This window comes from Aquila chrysaetos, chromosome 18, assembly GCF_900496995.4.
Source record: "Aquila chrysaetos chrysaetos chromosome 18, bAquChr1.4, whole genome shotgun sequence".
In the NCBI taxonomy this organism is placed as follows: domain Eukaryota; kingdom Metazoa; phylum Chordata; class Aves; order Accipitriformes; family Accipitridae; genus Aquila; species Aquila chrysaetos.
In genome coordinates, this window is record NC_044021.1 from 272,815 (window position 1) to 293,546 (window position 20,732).

At 37.9% G+C, this 20,732-nt stretch overlaps 1 protein-coding gene across 5 annotated transcripts in view; it reads left to right on the forward strand.

The window, feature by feature from the left end:
* The window catches only part of TENT4A (terminal nucleotidyltransferase 4A), a 62,606-nt gene extending 42,384 nt beyond the window's left edge, over positions 1–20,222 (forward strand). The window contains exons 11-12 of one of the 5 annotated variants that reach the window (XM_030041798.2): positions 6,547–6,705; positions 17,966–20,222. In XM_030041798.2, the coding sequence (XP_029897658.1) occupies positions 6,547–6,705; positions 17,966–18,142 (336 nt within the window). In that variant the 3' untranslated portion in view covers positions 18,143–20,222. Of the gene's footprint in view, positions 1–6,042; positions 6,100–6,546; positions 6,706–17,962 lie in introns of those variants that run through there. The other 4 variants (XM_030041802.2, XM_030041797.2, XM_030041800.2 and 1 more) reach the window with 4 other exon arrangements.
* The last annotated feature ends 510 nt before the right edge of the window (positions 20,223–20,732 follow it).

Here is a 20,732-nt window from a genome sequence, read left to right on the forward strand (position 1 = left end):
TGCAGCAGAGGGACAGACACTACATAATAGTTACTGTAACAGCACTTCCTGTAGTCTTGTTAAATCTGTCTTAATGGTTATGATTAATTTGTAGAGTTCCAGTTGAAATTGTGTGTGTAGGGAGAGGGGGCAGAAGGGGGTGGCCTAACAAAATTCTCAGTCTGAGAGCAAGATTTTCTCCCTTCTTTCTACATGCCTGAATATTCTCATGTCCTAACCAAAGTAATAATTCAAATATGTGTATGGATAGCTGATCATCTTTTTGTAGAAGAATGCACATATTATCTTACTCTTTTCCCCTTCCTGAACAAATAAGAGGCAAGAACTTTAATAAGTAGGCCTCTTACATCTTTCTTTAAAGACTAAAGATGAAGTGACTTGCAGCCAGCTTGTCTCCAAATAAAGCAGTGGGCAACTCTGAGCACACAGACACAGACAACCTGGTGTTACCAGGGAAAAGCATTTGACTGATTTGGGGCATTTAAGAGTTTAAGCCCCAAATCCTTTAAAACTCTACTCTTTTCTCCTATTATTGTTGTGCAGATTACTGACAGTTTCTGTGGACCAGAGGGGAACAAATTTTTCCAGTGCTGCTTTTGCCTATTTTTCACCATGTAGTCCCACATTTCTTTTTGTGTTTCTAACCCATATCTCTGACCATGTGCTGTTTTATACTGTCTTATGCTCTCCTTCAGTTCTTCTGTCTCAGTTGCTTGAGCAGTCTTTTATCTGTATCCACTTGAAGTAAGTATAAATTTCTGCAAAGCTGCAGGAGGCACAATTTTGAGCACAAAATTATAAAGTAATTTTATTTAATAACAAGTACTCTAAGCAGCAAAGGGTATAGAAGGAATGTGTACATCAGCAAGTAAAATTGGATTTTACTGCTATAATGTCAGTGAGGCAAGGAGAGAAGCACACAGTTTTGTAACAGTCAAGCTCAGACTACTTTCTGATGCCAAAGGCTAGTCCTGTTCTTGCCATATCTTAATATTCCCTCCCCTGAAAAAAACCAGAGGTACCTAAGCCATTTTAGGATGGAAGAAAACCTAAATTCAGTATTTATATTCTAGTATGGTATATGTTCAGCTTGCATAATGAGTCCTATAATTGAGTGCTTAACTTGAAAAACATGAAATATTACTGTACTCTTAACAATACAGACCAATTGAAAGCCTGTGAAATGAAAGCATTAGGGGTAACAAAGGAAATTTGAAATGATGCACTTCTGGGACCTTTTTTAATTTAAGATGGCTTATCTGAAATACAGTGAGTATTGATAAAACATGGAATAAGCCCACAGTCAGGCCTGGCAGGATATGAGGTGAGGTTAAAGGGGTACTGTGCTTGTATTTAATCTTGGTAGATACTAATTAGATTACATTTTTAGTTGTCTTTCTGTAAAATTAACACTAATGCTTTTGGAGGATGCATATTTTTCATTTTGCTTGTGTATTCTGTATCTCTTCTTTCACTTTCCCCTCCTGTAAGCACAATGACCCAGATATTTTCCTTTTGTAATGCAGTTGACCTAAAGGCAGAAAAATCAACCAACTGTATCTTACTCAAGACTGTTTGTATTGTTTATAGGCTGGCAAATGGAAATGGTACAACTGCATTGATGTAAATTCTCTACCTTGTGACCTCCCATAGAAGGAGAAATTTTGTTCCTTTCAGTTCTACTGTATTTACACCATAGTTAAAGTTATGGCTCCACCTACCAAAAAGGGAAATGGCACAAGGTGATGCAGAAGAAATGAGATGGAGGAGGGGTGTAATCACTTTGGAAGCATGTTGATTTATCGAGCAGAGTTAAGTATGCTGGGGCTAAAACCATTCAAGTGAGAACATGCACTGAAGTTCTGCTCTTGCACGTGGCCCCAAACTGTGAAATGTCTGAAGTTTTCTGGTGTTGCTTTATGCTCCAAGGAGCGTGGTTTTACACTTTTACTAAGCCAATCCAGTAGTTAGATGTTCTTGCTAGGGATGTTTCTGTTCACTAGCTGGTCCTGCTTTTCTGCCCTGGTGTTCACCTAATCCTATGGTGAGCTGATTCAGAAGGTGAAGCTAGTAAAAAGGGGATTACTATTTCTGTGGTTCACCTCTGTGAATTGGCTCAATAATGTCAAATGCTAAGGCAAGTATAATGGAGAAGGCCAGAATGGGAAAAGAGGCAAAAGGAGTAAGACTGGCAGCAGTTAGCTGTTAAATCACTTTAATTCTAAGAAAAGAGAGGAGCACATGAAAAAAATCTGTGTAAAGTGTTAACTATAAACACCAATTTTCTCACTATTTTCAGTTCTTTGCTTTCAAAGATGGAACACAATTTTTACTGAAGTGGTCATTGTTCTGTCAGCTTCCAGCTCCTGAATGTTGTGGGAAAGAGGAAAAAATTGTTTAATTAGTGGCAGAAGTTTGGAGAATAGAAACAGTAAGAACCTTCTTGCCAAGACCTCTGTAGTTCATTCTTGGGAGGTGGGCATTAGGGTGTAAGAACCCAAATCTGTCACATAAGCAAGAAATTTGCATTCTATTGTTTAAGTTTTGATTTCTGAATACTGACTTCTAGGATAGTTAGACTCTTTTACCGCTGGGCCAAAACTTAAACAGACTGAGACTGAATTAATCTTCTTAGGCCATTCCAGCTTTTAAAAAAAATATTGTCTTGGAAATTGAAAGCTCTGAAATGGAAGCTGTTGTCAGTCAGTTGAAACTTCTCAACTGACTACATTATGAAACAAAGCAGAAGGCACCACTTTTTCATGCATTTAGAATCATGGAAAGCAAGCATATGAGTGTAATCGAGTGCACATGAAATTCATGGAAACTGAACTGCTGTCTTGATGGATGAATGTACCAGTACAGTTTACCTTGTATCTTAAGCCTTGAGTTATTAATGGAATGGAATAAGCTCTTACAGCCAGACCTAGTTAGTAAGGAGCTTCTGGTAAGTAAATATTGTTTTGCTGATGGGGTCCTGGGACTTTTTATAATGGGAGGTGCATTTTGCAGAGGAGTAAAGGATTTTTTGTTCTTTCCTGATGTCAGGAAGAGAAGTTTGGATTGTAAGATTGCTTCAGCTCTTCATCTTTCATAGAACTGCAGTGTTTCACTGTTTCTGTCTAGACAGAAGGCTAGGGGATCTCACTTCTCAAGCAAAATTTGCAGTTAGATGAGAGTTCATCGTTAACACTTGAGTTTCTAGGTCTCTTCCATACTCTATCTTCTTTCTAACATTAAGGTAAATTAAAGAGTCCTCAATAATCAAGGCTATGAATAATAGAAATCTTCCTTCCAGGTACTAAGTTCTGTGTCAGGAAGTTGAAAGTGGTTTAAAGAGTACGTTTTAAAACGGAAACTTACTGGTAGGATAAACCTGTATCTGGCAGTCTCTGTTTGTTTCCAAAAGCATCTCTTTAGAAGATATTTTCCTTGCAGGATGAGGGACTCTGTATGGTTTGCATTCATAGTAGTAGTATTCAAGAGATTGGGAACTTATCTTGGCTCTTAGTGCAGTCATTGTAGCTTTATCCCTAGATTATTTGCTAAAATTGAGTGATCTTACCCCTTTATTTTACATTCATCTTTTTGCAGTGTGATGTCTGTAGCCCTTACCCTAATAAGGGTCAGAGCTTTTGTCTTCCAGATACGGATCTAAAGTGTCAGAGTATTACCTGTGTGCATTTACTTACTTGTAGGTCTTCTGAACTTCTGTAATGCTTCAAGCTTGCACATTACACTTAAGAATCCTGTCCAGAAGACCAAATAAGACTTAATCCCTCAGTGTAGGCAGTGCTTGTGGAAAACCAGTTTTGTTCACATTGGGCTCAATTTTCTGGTCACTGAGGTTAACCTTTCAGTTTGAGTAAGAAAGGTAATGCTCTTCACAAAAGGATTTTGATGCTGATGAGAAGTCAACGTATCAATTCCACACAGTAATCCTGTTAGCAATCCAGGATGACCTCAGAAGAGAGATAAAATCTACTTGTATGAGACATGTATCAGTAAATAACATTGAGGCAGAAGAACATACCTGTTACAAAATTAAAATAAAGCAGCACAAGCTTCCTTGTGCTGAAATTTATCTAGTCTCAGTTAAACCATATGACTTCCTTTTCTTTTCCATCTGGTGCTGCTTCCATACTGGAGTTAACTTTTTATTACATAAAACCCCTTAGAAATCTTGTAAATGGCAAGTGTCCCATCTAGGTTAGGTATGTGAATCTTCAGGGGGTCTAATTGTATCTAAGCAGATGAGAAAGAGTGGAGAGACTAAAACTATTCCTTGGTCAGGTTTGTGAAGGTTGCATCAGAGAAGATAATGCATTGGTTTGGATAGATGGTTAAGATCCCCTTTTCCTTCCCATCTGCCTGCTCATGGTTACTTGTGAGCATGCGCAGAAGTTGTGTGTTCAAACATGACTACTCCTTCTTTATTTTTTTCTCTTTTTATAAGCTTTTTAATAATTCCATGACCAATAGTGTCTAAAGAAACCTCAGCTTAGAAATCCAGGTTTTTGCCCCTGTACCTGACTCTACCACCTACTTAGTTAAGAAAGTATCAGCTTCATCTTTGTAGAGACCGTAGCCTGTTCCCATGGCTAATATTCTAAGATTGGGCAAAGGAGAAAAATGCCATCTCATTCAGGCAGTCAGCTTTGCACGTGCATACAACTAAGCTTAATTTTTTGATCAGTGCTACAACATGCCCACTGTGAACGTATTTATTAAATGGTAAACATCTGATCTCATGAATAAAACTTAAGTTTCTGCACAGATTCTTGGTACCAGTACGATCTGTCTCTAGTGAATTAATGATGCAAATATCTGAAGCTGCTTTGCAAAGGCATTCTGTAACTTTTACCACTAGTTGACCTAGTAGGAGAGCGGCTCCTTTCTTTCTAGAACTTATTTTTTAGTAAGCACAACTTAGGAGTGATTGTTCTAAAAGCTGACAGTTTTATTGAGGACTGTTTCTACTGTGGGTATTCACTTCAGCTGGGATGCAAATTTTGCTTTCTAGTACTTCATTGCTTAGGCTGCTCAGTATTCACAACTGTCTGTCTTAAGTGACCTTCTCCTTTCCCCAAGAAAATCTTTAAAATATTTTTTTGTTTCTGTTCTTGAAAACATTTTCCTAGACAGCCTATTCTCTAACTGAAGAATCTAATTTGGAAAGCACGGCCATGTGAGGGCAAGTAGTAGCACTGGAGGTCTATTTAAAGTTTGCTTGGTGTAAGTGAAGAGTCTTTGCTTCCAGGCAATTAATTTTTAGAGAAAGAGCAATAGAATATTTCAGTAATTACTTTAACAGTAAAGATCCTTGATAATCTGAGCCAATAATGTCTTTTAATATGGTAACTCCTAAACTGCTAATTGGCCAAGTCCCATCTCTTGCTATACTTGGAGCCAGATGGCTGGGAATGGAAAAAACACTAGTGTTTTGGGATAAAGAATAGGTTTTTCCATTATTTTCAAGTTCAGAACACGTTGGAATTAAGGGTGAGGTAAAAAGCAGCAGTAAAATGTAGGGAAGGGTACTTATCTGTTGCCATTGTGTTATGGCTGAAAAATAAGTTTTACAAGGTCTGTGTTCAAAGTTGTTTCAAAAGGCTGTAGCTTGCCTTTCAACTTTGTCAACCTAGAAAATAATTGGTCATTTAAGAATTGAGGCAGTAAGTTGGGTGTTTTCAGGCTTCAGTAATTCCTATAAACCCCTACATCTGTGCTTGCCTCCTTGCTTGTTGTCTGTTAAGTGCTCCAGGCACACAGTGTTTTAACATCACCACTATGACTACTTATGATGCATCTGTAATTCCTGTTGGTCAGGCTGGAAGGAAGATGAATAGTAATCAGTAATACCAGTTCCATTATAGTATCTTTTTTTCTGTAAACGTACATCCATCTTGCTTCCCCTGAAGAATTATCACTCAGATTTCCGTTGGAAAGTGAGGGGAACAGAACTCCTAACTAGCAGTGAAGTGGGGACTGGTGTGCGTATACTAGTCTTGACTGGCAGACCGTCTCCTTGTTTCTTGGTAGGTGGAGCCCTAACTTTGCTGTTGCTGGGTAGAATGGGAGAAGACTATAACAATTACAGTGAGTAACTTTGCCGTACGGATAAGTACAATCCAGAACACTGTTCAGAGGACTGATTCTGTCATGATATCTAAAATTCTAGCCCTTGTATCACTAACAGTGTTGCTGTTCTTGTTCTGTTTTTTTCCCAACCTTAGTTCCCATCTTTTAATGCGCATTTGGTAGAGATATAACTTTGGCTTTTGAGCTGACTGGAACTGACCTGTGATTGCCATAGACCTGTTGACATTGTCTCCTTGATGCAGGTTCAATTAAACTTTTGCTAGATGTGTAAAATAAACATAGTGCTTGCTTATATTATATTATATTTTTTACCATTGAAAAAAATTATTAAATTTTACAGTATTCACATGAGTTGATATTTGGGTGCATTTTCACATGCATAGCCTGTATATACTGTACTTTCTGTAAAGTTGCTTTTCTTTTCCCCTTTTTCTCTGCCAAAAGGATTCTGATACACCACCTTGCACAGCTCCTAATGTTTACCAGTTCAGTCTGCAAGCACCGACTCAGCTTATGGCCAGTTTACCACCCGCATTGCCTATGCCAAGTGGTAAACCCCAATCTGCGCCTACGAGAACCTTGATAATGGCCGCCAGTAATCAGGTATGAGCCAACTAAATGGAGCAACTTTTTCATGAGAAAGCGATCAAATCGGAAGTGTAGATCATTTTTGCTGTGCTGTCAGTCTAAAAACATCTGAAGATAACCTTCATATAGCATGTGCTAAACTTCGTGTAATCATAAAAGTACTTATCTGCCATGTCAGAAGTGTGGGGAGAAGAATGGGTGGGAAAGGGTTCGGTGTTTGAGATGCATCTCTGAATGTAAGAGCCCTTCCACAGCACACTGATGCCTAGGAATAAGTTGAAGGGAGAGTGTCAGATGTCTGACTTCTTAATTTGTATTTGAGGCTCCTGGTGCCTAACCAGTGGGATATTTGCAGATCTTTAGGCTATTTAACTTCCTGTTCTTAAAATAGAAGCTTCATGTAGGTGGTGTATCTGTAAGCTAGTTTTTGAATCTGAAGAAATAGTACTGACCTCTCTAGGCTTGTTTAGTTGTCTTGATTTTGCATTAGTAGAACAGATCTGACTACACTTGTAACTTTCTGTAATACATTTTAAAGATAGAGAACAGAAAATTAATTATGGGCATGTGTACAAGAATTTTTACCAAAAATAAATAAATATCCTGGGAGGTGAACGTGCAGGGAAACGGTATGTTACTCAACTAGCCTGAAGTATTTTAGCTAGTGTATCTGTTATAGTACACAGGGGAAAAAAAAGTTTTTTTCTTACAGCCTTAGTGCCTCTATCTGTAGGAAAATATTCCCTCAATCTTGATTATTAAAACTATTAGTCAGAACAGCTGGCTCACGTGAGCTTTAATGCAAGCTGTGTGTTGTAGGTTGCCTATGATAACAAAATAATGAGCTGGTTTCTTTGAAACCTAGTTTTGGTCAGGTTCTTACAAGGTTTTTCTTTTCTCAGTCTTTCTATCGCAGTTCTTGGGAATCTAGGGCCAGGATATTTTCAACTTAATGACCTTGTGTTTTTTAATTTGATTCAGCACTGGCATGACACAAGATGTATTTGCTTCAGATTCTGCTTTGAGATTGTTCAAGTATTTTGCAGAATCGCAGAGTAGTTGAGGCTGGAAGTGTCCTCTGAAAGTCACCTAGTCCAACTCTCCTGCCCAAAACAGGGTCAGCTACAGCAGGTTGCTCAAGGCCTTGTCCAGTCAGGGTTTTGAGTATCTCCAGGGATGGAGACTCTCCAACTGCTCTGGGCAACTTGTTCCAGTAAAAAAGTTTTTTCTTAAATTTAAATGGTGGTTTCTGTATTTCAGCTTATGCCCATTGCTTCTTGTCCTTTTACTGGGCACGAGTGAGAAGAGCCTGGCTCCATCTTCTTTACACCCTCTCATTAGTGAGACCCATCAGTAAGATCCTTCCCGAGCTCTCTTGAGATTAAACAGTCCTAGCTCTGTCATAATTTCCATGTATGACAAATGTTTCAGTCCCTTATTTATCTTCTTGGACCTTCATTGGACTCATTCCTGTATGTCCATGTCTCTCTGTTACTGGGGAACCCAGACTTGGGCCCAGCACTCCATGTGTGGCCTCACCAGTGCTGAGTAGAGGGGTAAGGAAGGGGTCACCTTCCTTGACCTGCTAGAGATACTTTTGCTAATGTAGCCCAGGATGCTGTTGGCCTTCCTTGATGCAACACTGGGAATCCCTGGTCACTTTATGCCAAGCTGCTTTCCAGTTGGTACCAGTGCGTACTGGTGTGGGGGATTATTCCTTCCCAAGGGCAGTTTAGCATTTCACTTTTTCAAACTTCATGAGATTCCCATCAGCCCATTTCTCCAGCCTGATAAGGTCCCTCTATGACAGCACAACCATCTTATGTATCAGCCACTTCTTCCAATTTTGTATCATCTGTAACTGTGCTGAGGGTCACTCTCTCCCATCATCCAGGTCATTAACAAAGATGTTAACTAGTGTTGGTCCTAGTATCAGCTCTTGGGATATACCACTAGCTGCTGACCTCCAGCTGGACTGCGTGCTGCTGATGAAAATACTTTGAGCCAGGCATGTAAGGGAATACTTCTCATTCAGCTTGTGAATTTGATTTATATGTCTAGAGATGGTAACTGCTGCTTACTACAGAAAAAAAAAATAACAATCAGATAGTGCTTTAAATGTTGAAACTTTTTAGATGAACAATGAAGAAATTTCATCTGGACAGCATTTTCAATGTTCAGTAATATCAGCATTGAGTTAGGGTATGTTATAGCTTGATGCCCAAATTCTTCATAGTTACTATGCCAGTGCTTGTTTTAGGCACGTCACTGAAATGGTTTTCACCCTCTTTTTCATTTAGACCAGGCTGCTTTCCCTTTGCATACTGCAGGTGTTCCACTGTTTCCTTGCAGGCAGGTTAGTGTAGAAAGGGTACCGTCTTTGAAAGCTGTTATCACATGCTCTTCCCAGCTACCTCCATAATCCTCAGTCATCTACAAAGCCCCACTTGTATCTCGAGGTATGCCTTTTGTTTTGATCTTCTAAGTGATGACACAGATTCCTCCCTGCCTCTTCCCCCCTTTTATTTGTCCTCCCTTACTGCTGAATCTTACCTAGGCAAAACCAGCTTATCTGCACAGGAAATGTTGTCTATTAGTGAGAAGCTGAGAGAACAATATATTGCTTTTTAGTGCCTGCAATTGAGTATTCACACGCTAGTGTACAGTCTGAAACTTTTGAAGTTTGTTTAAAATAAAACTGGAGAGCTATTTGAAGTTAAACTTCATCTAAAATACAAACTTAGTTGAGTTTATTCTTTTCCTTAACAACTTGGCTTTTCTGAACAGGTACTCTGGAGCTTAACTTCATCAAAGTTACACAAAAAAAAGAATCCGGTTTTGAGGCATGCAGTTGTTGGTACAAAACAAGTTGGCATCCAGAGTTTTTTGCCTCAGTTGTGAAGAGGCAATGTGTTGCATGAATTTTGGATCTCTGTTGGCATTTTGAATCTTGGAAAACAACTGCTTTGTAGCACTTTTTCTGGCTTTCTGTTACTTGGCTGTCCTTTCCAACACTTGTTAACTGTTCTTTTAGTAGTTTGTACAATACTTATGTTTAAAATTGGGAATTTTTCTGTGGCTTTTGCTTGACAAAGATGTGCCTTTGAGATTAATGTTAAATCAGAGGAATTTCTTGCTATCTACAGTTCAGAAATGGGATGATGGCTTTTCTGCATTGAATTTACCAAAAGCTTATGTATTGTGAGGTAGAAGTGTTCTTTTTTCATAAGAATTATGACCAAGTCAGAAGTGGGAAATGAAATCATTCTAATCCAGAATACTGTAAATGTCTCCTTTTCATTTGCAACTTTCTGGAGCATGACTGAGCTAGATTAGGTTGATGGCTTTCCTTTTGCAGTTGATGTAACTTAAGACCATGCTAGTTTATAACTTTTAAGGGGCACATTTTACTAGCTCAGAGGACTCCTATCCTGATAGACTTGAACATGTGCAAGCCTTTTTCTTAACAGTGAGTGTTCTTTCATATTCAAAAAGTCTTTGAAAGGGAGTCATTTGTCTGCATGGTGTCTTCAGTCTTTTCTCTGGCAACTTTCTCTGCCTGTTTAGCTTGGAAGCTGTACCTAGGTTTCCAGTACTACCCTCAAAAGCAGGAGGTGCCAATGTCAAGAGCACTAACTGTACTTTGAACAACTTGCAACCTTCTAGGCAAATTCTCTGCCATTAGAGCTTCCTAATACTTTTTTTGAAATAGTTTTAGTGTGATTACCAATTCTATTTACATACTGCATAATTAATTGGAGAATTTCCAGGTAGTTCAGGGACTAATTAAGCTCCTGATAAAGGTCTGCATGCTTTTTGGGATCATCATCGTCATTTTTCCAAGGTAATCATTCTTCTACTTTGCTGACAAGCAGTTTGAAATTTTACTTGGGAGAGCAGAACAGTTTATGAAGCAGTGCTGCCCACTGGAATAAGCAGAAAAACAGATATTGGCATGCATGTCCAGATGAATGGAGGGGGCAGAAATTGCTTGGTGACTTCCCATGGAGAAGAAAGGACTACTTTCCTTGTTATTTTGGGATGAAATAAATTCAGTTTGTTCTTGGATTGCTGGTCACTTCATCACCAGTGAAGACAGAAGAAACTTTGTGTTGCTTAGGTCAGAAGAACTCCTTTCTTTTACTTTGTGGTTTTTTTTCCTCAAAGAGCAGTCTTTTGATTCAAAAGTATCTAAAGCCAGTAAGCACCAGTCCTTCTGCTGTGCTGGCTAAGAAAACCTCCACTGAAGACCCTTTAGATGAGTGGTGTCTGATCGTGAATATGTTAATTGAAAATTTCATAGCAGCATTCACTGGCTCAGTTCTGAAGCACAGGAGACAACTAGGAATGAAACCTTAATGTCAGTGCTGAAATACCACAGTCTTAGAAGAACTTGTAGAAGTAGTTTGTTTTTCAGATTCTTTTGTGTTTGGCTATATAAGGCCAGACACTTAAACTTATAAACTCCTTGTTTATATTGCTTTACAGGCACTTCACTGGGCAAAATACTTCAGTTTGCTCTTATCCAGAACAATTGTTAATGGTGTTGCTTTGTCTGACTAGTAATGCTGATACTGCTAGTATGTCTGGAGTGATTCCTCAAAAGTTAGCAGCATTGGAAACAAAAATAACATTGGCCAGGGACTTGAGTCAAAAATGTATTTCTTTTAGATGAACGAAGGCAGGTTAAGTGTAGTTCACTTTGACAAAAGATACATTTGTAAAGATAAATTAATTCATGTCAAGACTGAATGCTAGTCCACTTTACCAAATATTTCTGAGAATGCAGGTGTCATCAACTAGTCAGATGTACAAATATGCTAAATTCCCTTAGTGTAGTGTGACGCTTCGGAGTTTTTAGTATGTTAACTTCAGTTTAGAAGTGACTTGGCTTGTTTCTTCAATGGCATTATTAAGCTGTTTAGGTACTGAAGGTTTCTTCAGCCAAATGGCATTTTTCTTATCTTTTATTTAGAGCTCTCTCATTTAGGGTGGAATACTTTTTTTGGTGTCCGTGCATTTTGTTAGGCAAAAGGAGGATGCTACTGTCTACTTTGGAAACAGTTTTGATTCTAAATGTCAGACTCCCATCTTCTGTGTATGACAGATCATTGCTTGTTTTTTTATTTAATACAAGCAAAATTAGGAAAAGATGATGTTTTATTTCCCAAAGAATGGAGAGAAGAAAAAACTGTGTCTGAATTTCAGAGGCTGTTCAGCTGAAAACAGTACTCAAGATACTTTTCATCTTAGATTCTCATATATTTACATGGACAGTCTTTATGTGGTGATCTCCTTCTGCATAGGGAAACTGACTTAGCTTGACTAGACCCTGGATAACCTAACCTGACTCTGCTTACAACAGAAGGTCAGACTAAATGATCTCCAGAGGTTTCCATATAGACATCCAGGTCTCCAGAGGTCTCCATATAAACATCCAGCCTAGATGTTTATATGACTGTATGAAAGTCTCTGGCCACCTTGGTTGTTTCCTGAGTGCTTTTTGAGTTGCAGGAAAGACAAAAAGTCTAAATAGTAGTTTCTAGGAACATAAATAAACCTACCATAAATAAAAGATAGACTTACAGAAATGTAGAAGTAATACCTGATTTTTGTTTGCGTAGTACACCTTTATCTTCCAGTGTCACTGTGATCAGATTGTTGCTTCCAAACTGAGATTGAATATTCACAGAAGCATTTCCTCTACTGACTCTTTCACATGTACTGTATTGATACCAGCTTATCATTCGGAAAGTGTTTTGGGTCTGCTCACAGTAATAATACCTTTCTGTTCCAAATAAAAAGGTGAGAAATCTCCGTGAGGTAAGATTTCTCTTTAAGGTCTAAAATTGTCAGCTTTATGCTAGAGAAGCTGTTATCTCATTCTCCTTAATGACAAGTATGCAGATAACATTTCATGGCCCATGTCACAACAGCAGCAAAGTTGCAGTATGAGTTCTGTCTTCTGGTAGTGTTGTTTTGACTCTCCCCCCTCACTTTTGCAACTTGACTGGTGACAAGATCAAAAAGGGTATTTATTTTGTGTGTCAGATTCTACTTTCTTTACTACAAGGTAGTTCAAAATATGCTCAGACTATGATGGTAGTATCTACTGTCAGTCACTCATTCCGGGGACTAGGCCCTCTGGTCTCTCAAACAGTAGTTTGCCTAGCCTGTTGTTAAAGGTGAAGAGAACCAAAAGCTTCCCTTTGTTACAGGCTACTGGCAGAGCTACCGCACAAAGTAAAATAGGATACGAAGGACCGATATAACCTGCTCCCTTGTGGCTTTGAGTCTTTCAGTCTCTAGTGTTAGAAGATAAGAAACATCTAAAACTTTTCTTGCTTCTGAGCTCTTTCTAATCTCCATGTTGATTTTTTTTTCTTTGCTGCTCTCACAGCTGGTTGCATAAATGCTGTTTTCTTCTTTTAATGGGAGCAGAAATGGGTTTTGGTTCATTTTATAAAATCTGTTCAGGACTCAAGATCTTGTCAGTTGTAGCTGAAAGTAGCCAGTAGGTCTGAACAAGGGGCCCAAAAGGAGAGGAAGTGTCTTTAAAGTTTGCAGTACTTTGGGCCTTATTTCCCCAGACCACCAGTTTTAAACAAGTTGAGTAAGAATTTGGTTTTGCTATACTTCAGCTTAGAAATCTAAACCACTTGTAAATCCTACCAGATTAAGAGTATGCCCAGGTGGCTGGTGCAAATATCTTGTAGAATCCTGTTAGCTAACGTAAAGTAATGAGGCCAGGTTGAACCATTGCTTAATACTTGATTTATTGCTCATGCAGTAATGACTAAAATGTTGCTTAGGTCATTGCCCATTGTTTCTCTGCAAAACAGTGAATTTATTTCATAAAGAACAAGAAGTTAAATTTTACTTACATGCAAAATACATTTTTTTTAGTATATTTCCAGATATTATGCTCAAGGTGGGAAAATAAACAAATCCTTTAAAAAAGGGTTCTTTATGTTTTTGGGTTTTGCTTGGGTTTTTTTTTTTGTTTGTTTGGGTTTTTTTTTGTTTTTTTTTTTTTTGCTACACGCCTAAAATAGAGAATGTGGAAATATGGTGAGAAATTGAAAAGAACTTTGAAATATTTTGAGGATGTATGTTAAGTTATTTAAATGGATACTTAAAATGTTAATGGTGCATTAAAGTTCTTCTGAATACTACTCCATAATATTTCACATGGAATGATTTTCAAGTATGAGTTTGATTACAATTCCGATCAACTGCAGACTAGATTCAATCATGGCCATTAATCCTGTAGTCTTAACAACAAAATAGTAAGTATGTGTTCTTTCTAAACTGTCTTGTGCCTTTTCTAAACTTTTTCTTTAGCTTTGTAGGTCCTTACCAATTATTTTTGAGTGCTGTATGTATAAACTCTTTTCTTTTAGAGTACTGATACTTCATTTTCATTGCTAACACTTCTCTGCTTTTTTTCTTCTTTCTTTAGAGATGCTAACAGGCAAAAAAACCCAAACACCAAACCAATTCAGAAACCCTGTTTATGTTTAGACTTCAGCTCTCTTATGTTACTTGTGTTATTTCAAAGTGTAGGTGATTTATTTTTGGCAATAAATTTTGTTTTCTAACAATGGCAGTCTTTGAATGTTAGCAGTTTTGTATAGTAAATTTGCCAGTACTTAAGAATAAAAGTTTCGTTTCCATAGTAAATAATTTCTTGGCATTTCAATTTCCACCAGGTTTGTGGTGTTTGGGGTAAAGGCCAGGAACATCCTTTTCTTAAATTTCTTAAAATTTCTGGAAATCGTTCTAATCTGTTATGTGACAGAATTCCACCCTTCCCTGCCACCCCTGGGCTTGTCTAAATGCATTTTTTTTAAAAAAATTTTCCCTCCAGATCTAGCAGAGGGTCAAATTCAACAGACTTGTCAAAACAAAAACCAAAACCAATCCAGTTCTGTCATTCAGTTGTTGAATCAATAGCCCTATGACGGGAGAGATTATCAAGAGAAATAGATCCAAAGAAGTCAAAACATCTAGAGATTTGTCTGTCGTATCACAGATGAAGGGCTTTCTTTTTTGATTATCTGATCTCTTTCCAGCCGTCATCAGATTAGACTTACCATTTCTTGGTGATTATGTGAGTCCTGAGCATGTGAATATCCAGAAGTGTGTGGACCAGAGACAGCTGTTTGATACAGCGTCTTGGGATTTCCAAAAGATATGAAGAAAACTTATTTTACCAAAGATTCTGAAAGAAATTAAGTGAAAGATGTGTGCCCTCTTGTAAAGAATTAACTAGTTAGAAACAAAGATTCAGTTTTTGTAGTAAATGGAGCTCACCAGGAAAGCCCTGCAGGAGTTTGTGCTGGGCCTCATGCTCCCTAACATCTGAAAGGCAATGAATGAAGGGTGGCGAAGTTTGCTTGTGGTGTTAAGTTCCTTAAGGGCCAACTGAGAAGGGGTGCAGGACCTTTCAAGGCGATGCGTCAGGAGGGAGAGAAATACTTTAAACTTTGTAAAGAGCGGTAGGCCCTGGGCTGACAGTTTCTTGCAAAGATGAGATCTTGATGTTTTTGCAGAAAACTGCTTTGATAATGCTTTCTTGATTTCCTACTGAGAATTGAGTGTCAAACCAAATTTCAGACATTATTAGGAATAAAGAGCAGTAATGAAAACATCATGTAAAAATCCATGTATGTCCCTCATCATGAACAGTGAGTACAATTTTGCCTTCTACATCAGAAGAAAGTTATAATACAAATGGGAGAAGAATAGGGAAGGATGGCAACAGTGGTCAAACATATGAAATTGCTTCTGTGTGAAGAATGAATGATTCTTTAACCTGGAGTATAAAATAAGGAGGTATATGATCTAGGTCTGTGTAGTCATTGGCAGTATATGGAAAAGTCAGAATGACAAGAAATTAAATACTCCAAGAACTGAAAAAAATCATCAGATAGTAGGTTCAAATTAAACATGATGCTCATTTAAGCTGTGAAATGCCATAGCACAAGATGCAGGATGCTAAAAGCTTATGGCTTAAAAAATCTGAACAAATGAGCAAACAATATCTAGTTGAGAACTAGTAAATACAAAGGCAACATCTCTGACTTAAGAGGTCCCTGAGTCAACTTCCTTAAGTACCTGCTGTCTGCTGATGAGTTGTAAGACAGATGGATTCAGATTCTGCTCTTGACAGTTTGACAGTCTTTATCTTGATGGCCTAAAAAACAGTGCTAGATGCTTCATGACAAGCTAGAGATTGCTTTCTGGCTAGCTTATTAATCATTCTTTGGAAGTTTGATTACCTTCTGAACAAACCAGGAATACAACTTCTTTTAGGATACAGGTAGATATGTTTAATTGTCATACTTGCTGTGGGGCTTGTCTGATCTTGTGGTGACCTGCCTTCCTGCCCCCAGTAATTTTCTTTCTGAATTGCCAAAATGAGGATGAAGTTGCCAGATTTTTCACGTTTCCAGCTGAAGAGGATAGGCTTGCTGAGACTTTGTATGCTCCTTGGTCAGAATTTTGTTCTGGTTGTACAGTGGCAAAACTAGTTTTCCTCTGTCTTTTTTTCAGCATATAGTTGAGGGTAACTGTAATGACTGGCTGTTTTGACTGTTTTGACTGTTGAAGGATCATTTTTAGTATTTTGACCTCATTTAATGTAGATGCTTAATTGTCTGCTTATATAATTGAGAGTCAGATATACACTTCCTGAACTAGAAGACTTTGCTGCACAAGGATGTGACAAGATGGTGTGTTTGCTTGAAGGACCACTTGCCAAAAATATAAAACATTCTCTAAATTTTTTTTAGTCTCATGTTGTTGACTTTCATAAATAGCTTCCAGTAGATGTTTTAGCAACATATGTCAATAAATAAGGTTTGGGTAGTTGCGTCTCTTAAGAATGAGGGATTCTCAGCTTGCATTCCCTTTTTCTGTATGTCCTTGAATATTTTACCATTGGTAGTCTACACTTAGCATCTCTGTCTTGGGAGTCTAGAAGGTGCATGTTGAAGGTTGATTAGGTTGCTGTAGGACACACTTTACAAATTAAAAAACAGTTTAAGGGTTTTTTGCCACCCTGCAGTTAACTTTAATTATCCCTTAATACTAGTCTTCACCAGTTTGTTTTACTGTATGCTCAGTGTCTCTTCTAATTATAATTTGACAGTAAAATGTTGCTTATGGAATTATGCCTTCAATAACTGTTTTGGTTTTGTGCACACTGCTGTAATGATGGCTTGGTGTTCTCATATTTCTTTCTACTCCAAACTTGTTTGGAAATACAGGTTACTAAAGTAGCTGCAGATATTTCACATTCTAAACAGTTGTCTCAAATGTCAGCTTTATGGTGTTCCTGTTTAACCACTTAGGGTTGACAAAAAAGATGTATTAGCTTTGTTAAAGGCAGTCAGTTGTCTGTCTTAAAGTTATTGCTGTCAGGTGTCAGGTTGCTTGTATTGAAGTTATCAGTATTTGGGAAGTCTGTTTCAATTTAATCTTTTGAAACTCTTTCACCCATTTTAAATACATACACATTAAACCAACTTACTGTATGCCACTAAGTGATAGGGATGCCTGTAGTACCTTATGGTATGGTAGGTTTACTCAGGCTGCCACTAAACCTTTTTGGCAGTTTCTGTTCCAAGTTATTGGAGATTCCCCCAGAACAAGTGTCATGCTATGTTCCTGATCATTCAGTTGTTTTGCCTCAGTCTGGATGTGCGGTATGGTATAGGAGCTGTCTAGCTGTACGATCAGACCAGTAGGATTTACAAGCTCCTTACAAGCCACAACTGGTTTACCTGTAGCTGAGTGAGATTATGGGCAGAGCAGACTCGTGCTTTGCATGTATCAGTACATATGATCATGCCCTTACATTTATCCATGATGTTTCTGAAAGTCTTACTGAGTATCTCACTTGGTCATGCTCTTGCTAAGATCCTCTAAAATAGACATGACTGTCACAGTATTTAATGTGGAAGGTCTTTGTTTTTATAAGGGTGATGTGTAGGGAGTGTGTTCCATACTGAGATCCAAGGGTTTTAAGGATGCTTTGAAATCTACACCATTTCATTTGCAGGACATCTACTTCAGAAAACACCTCTTTAAGCTGTTAGTGCCATTGGACTTGCACAGCTAAAATTAGACAAGCACGGAAGGACTAGTTGCTTCAAGCAGTGTTCTGTGGGAATGACTTGTATGTTGAGGAGATACCACTGGTAATATGTACCTTGTTTCAGTTGTTTGTATGCCTAAACTGAGTGCTTATCTTGTGTTTTTTTAGCAGCACAGTGGAATGAAGTTTTCCATGAAAGGAACTCATAACCAAGGCAACAGCTACAGCCCTGTCAGCAGTGGAGGCATGAGACAACCAGTTGGTAACCGAGGACACCACCAGTACAATCGTAATATATGGAGAAGAAAAAAACACAGAGACAGTTTGCCCATTAGTCTGAGCAGATAATGGCAGATGCCAAAATGACCTTCCCTGTTCAGACAAATGGAGTGAGTGCCACTCGACTTGAGGGATGGAGACCAGCGTCCAGCACATCGTTTTATTGGTGTTGCCAAATATCTGCAGCTGACTTCTTTGCATGTTTCTTTGTGTGGTGGTTCAGTCCATCTTCAAGAAGTAGTTGTGCTTATCTGTGAAGCCTTATTAAATGTGGAAGTTTGTTTTCTGCCTTCCCACAATGGTTCATACAGTGCCGAAGCAGCTCTGACACTAGAACTGCAAGGACATTTACAAATGCTGTGGCTTTTTTGCTGTGGCTACATCTGTTCCTTTGTGGGTTCTGTTTTCTTTTATTTTAGAAGTGAAGGAAACTTCAGCCCCTTGGAATTCTTTTTTTTTTTTTTTTTTTTCTTTGCAGCAAATCAGGTTCGGAATTCATAAAAGTAAATTTGCTGCTCTCCTGTTTTTGTTTCGAAGTTCAGAATTTTTTGCTCTGTAAATATTGGAAGTATAATTTGTGCAATAACTTGGAATTTTTAATTTAATTTCATATTGTCATGTAAGTTATATTTAAGGGGAAGAGGTTTTTTAATTTACAGATCCTTTCCCAGGTTGCATTATCTAAGTTGGGTTCATAGTTTTGGCAGGTTGTCTGAGCAGTGTTACAAACATGACATTTGGTAATATTTGAGGCTTCTTGATTCACAATGAAAGTGCGATTTGGCTTACGGTTTTAAGAAGGTATTAAGCTCCAAAGCATTTTGACCCTGTGTTTTTTAGCTCATTGTCTGGCCTCTATCAGTCGTCTTGCTCTGACCAATGAGTTTTAATTTTATTCCTTTAACTAGACAACAAATCCAGCATTTGTAGTACCAGGAGTAAAACTTTTGAGAGGGAGGGGAAAAAGGTTGGTTCAAGTCCTGATGTGAAATTAAAAAGCTGTGAACTACACGCTTTGATGCATTTTAGTAACGTAACCTGTTAATGTTTGGGTTCAAACAACATTATTAAACAGAGGTACCCGGCTTAAGGAATGTGGAGAAAGGAAATATGTTGATTCCATTAAGGAATCTGTATAGCAGTATGCATTAGTTCTGTTAAGAGCAAATATATAAAAAGTACTTCAGCTGCTCTAAGCATTATGAGAAGTATCTTTTAATGTATTGCAGGAGAGCACAGCCCAGTGTTGTACACAGTATGAGTGGCTGGCACTTAATTTACAGATGCATACAGGTATACTATGCAAGTGTGTATTGCCATGACAAACACTGTCTTTAACTTTTTGAAAAATGTACATCCTGCCTAACCCTGAGTTTTTAAAGCACCACAGTTGTCCTGGGAGTAGGTCACATCTCATGCCCTCTGACTTCCTGTTTTTTTTAATGAGAGTTCTTAAGCTATACAGAAAACTACAGATCAGTTATGTAAGTCCACTAGCAGAGAAAGCTGAAGAATCCTGTTAACAGGACATCTATACTGTGTACAGATATAGAAGGTTTTAAAACTGATATCTGAATATTAAAATGAGGTGTCAAGCATGAAGCTTTTTAATATGCTGTATGCCTTTGAAGCAGAAGTAGTTCATGTTATTACTGAATCTGTCAAACACAAACAGGTCCTTGAGGGGAGAGAGGGCAACATTCCAAAGTAGAGTAGTGCATATCTGTTTGCAAAAAGTTTGTCTTAATGCTCCAGACTCATCACAATTTAAAAAAAAAAAGTTTTAAAAATTGTGAGCTGATTCATAAATAATATCTAAGGGCTGTTACATGAGCCTGTACTGCTTAGTCTTCACACACTAGCAATATTGAGCATAACTACATTAAGGAGCCTTCAAAGGCTTTAGTTGGTGTCTTATACTAGCGTCCATTTTAAAGCAAAACTCATTTGAAAAGTGGTATCATGTAACACTTCAGTCATGGTGAACCAAATAAATTGGCCTGGCTATCACTGTGGTTATGTGCTACAGGTTTAAAAAAAAATCATGTTTAAATTTTTTGTGTGGACAACTATGTGGAAGCTAAAATTGACATATTTTTATGTAAAGTTTTCTATTCTTTGATTTTTAATAAACTTTGGAGACCAGTCACTCTTCTGTACATTTTTATGGAAAATTTAATGGATGAAATAATACTTGACCTTACCCCGTTGTTTGAAATACGCTTTGAATGTCTGCTTTAAATTGTTCATGCTGAACACCTTCAGAATGAGCTTGGAAGGTGGATGGATGCCCTCCACAAATGTTTGTGATGTGTTTATAAAGGGAGTAACTAACATGGCTGTTGGTTTTGTAGCTGTGGATTTGATCCCTTAATAATGAGAGAGCAAAGGAGCTGGAGGCAGTTCCCAACAATATTCTTAAAAGGGGAGATTGACTAAATGATCCCTTGGGATACTTTAAGTTTCCATATAATTTTTTTAGTCCCTCCTTGTAGTTTCTGAATTCCTTTCAAAATATTTGTCCAGTTTTCAGCCTCCTCAAAGATTGGACATAGCTTGTCTTTTTTGTTGACTTCTATTAACCCTGTGAGAGGACTCTGAAATGTCAATACCTGACTCAAATTCAAAATTTCAGAAATTGAGTCTTTGGAAGGAACTT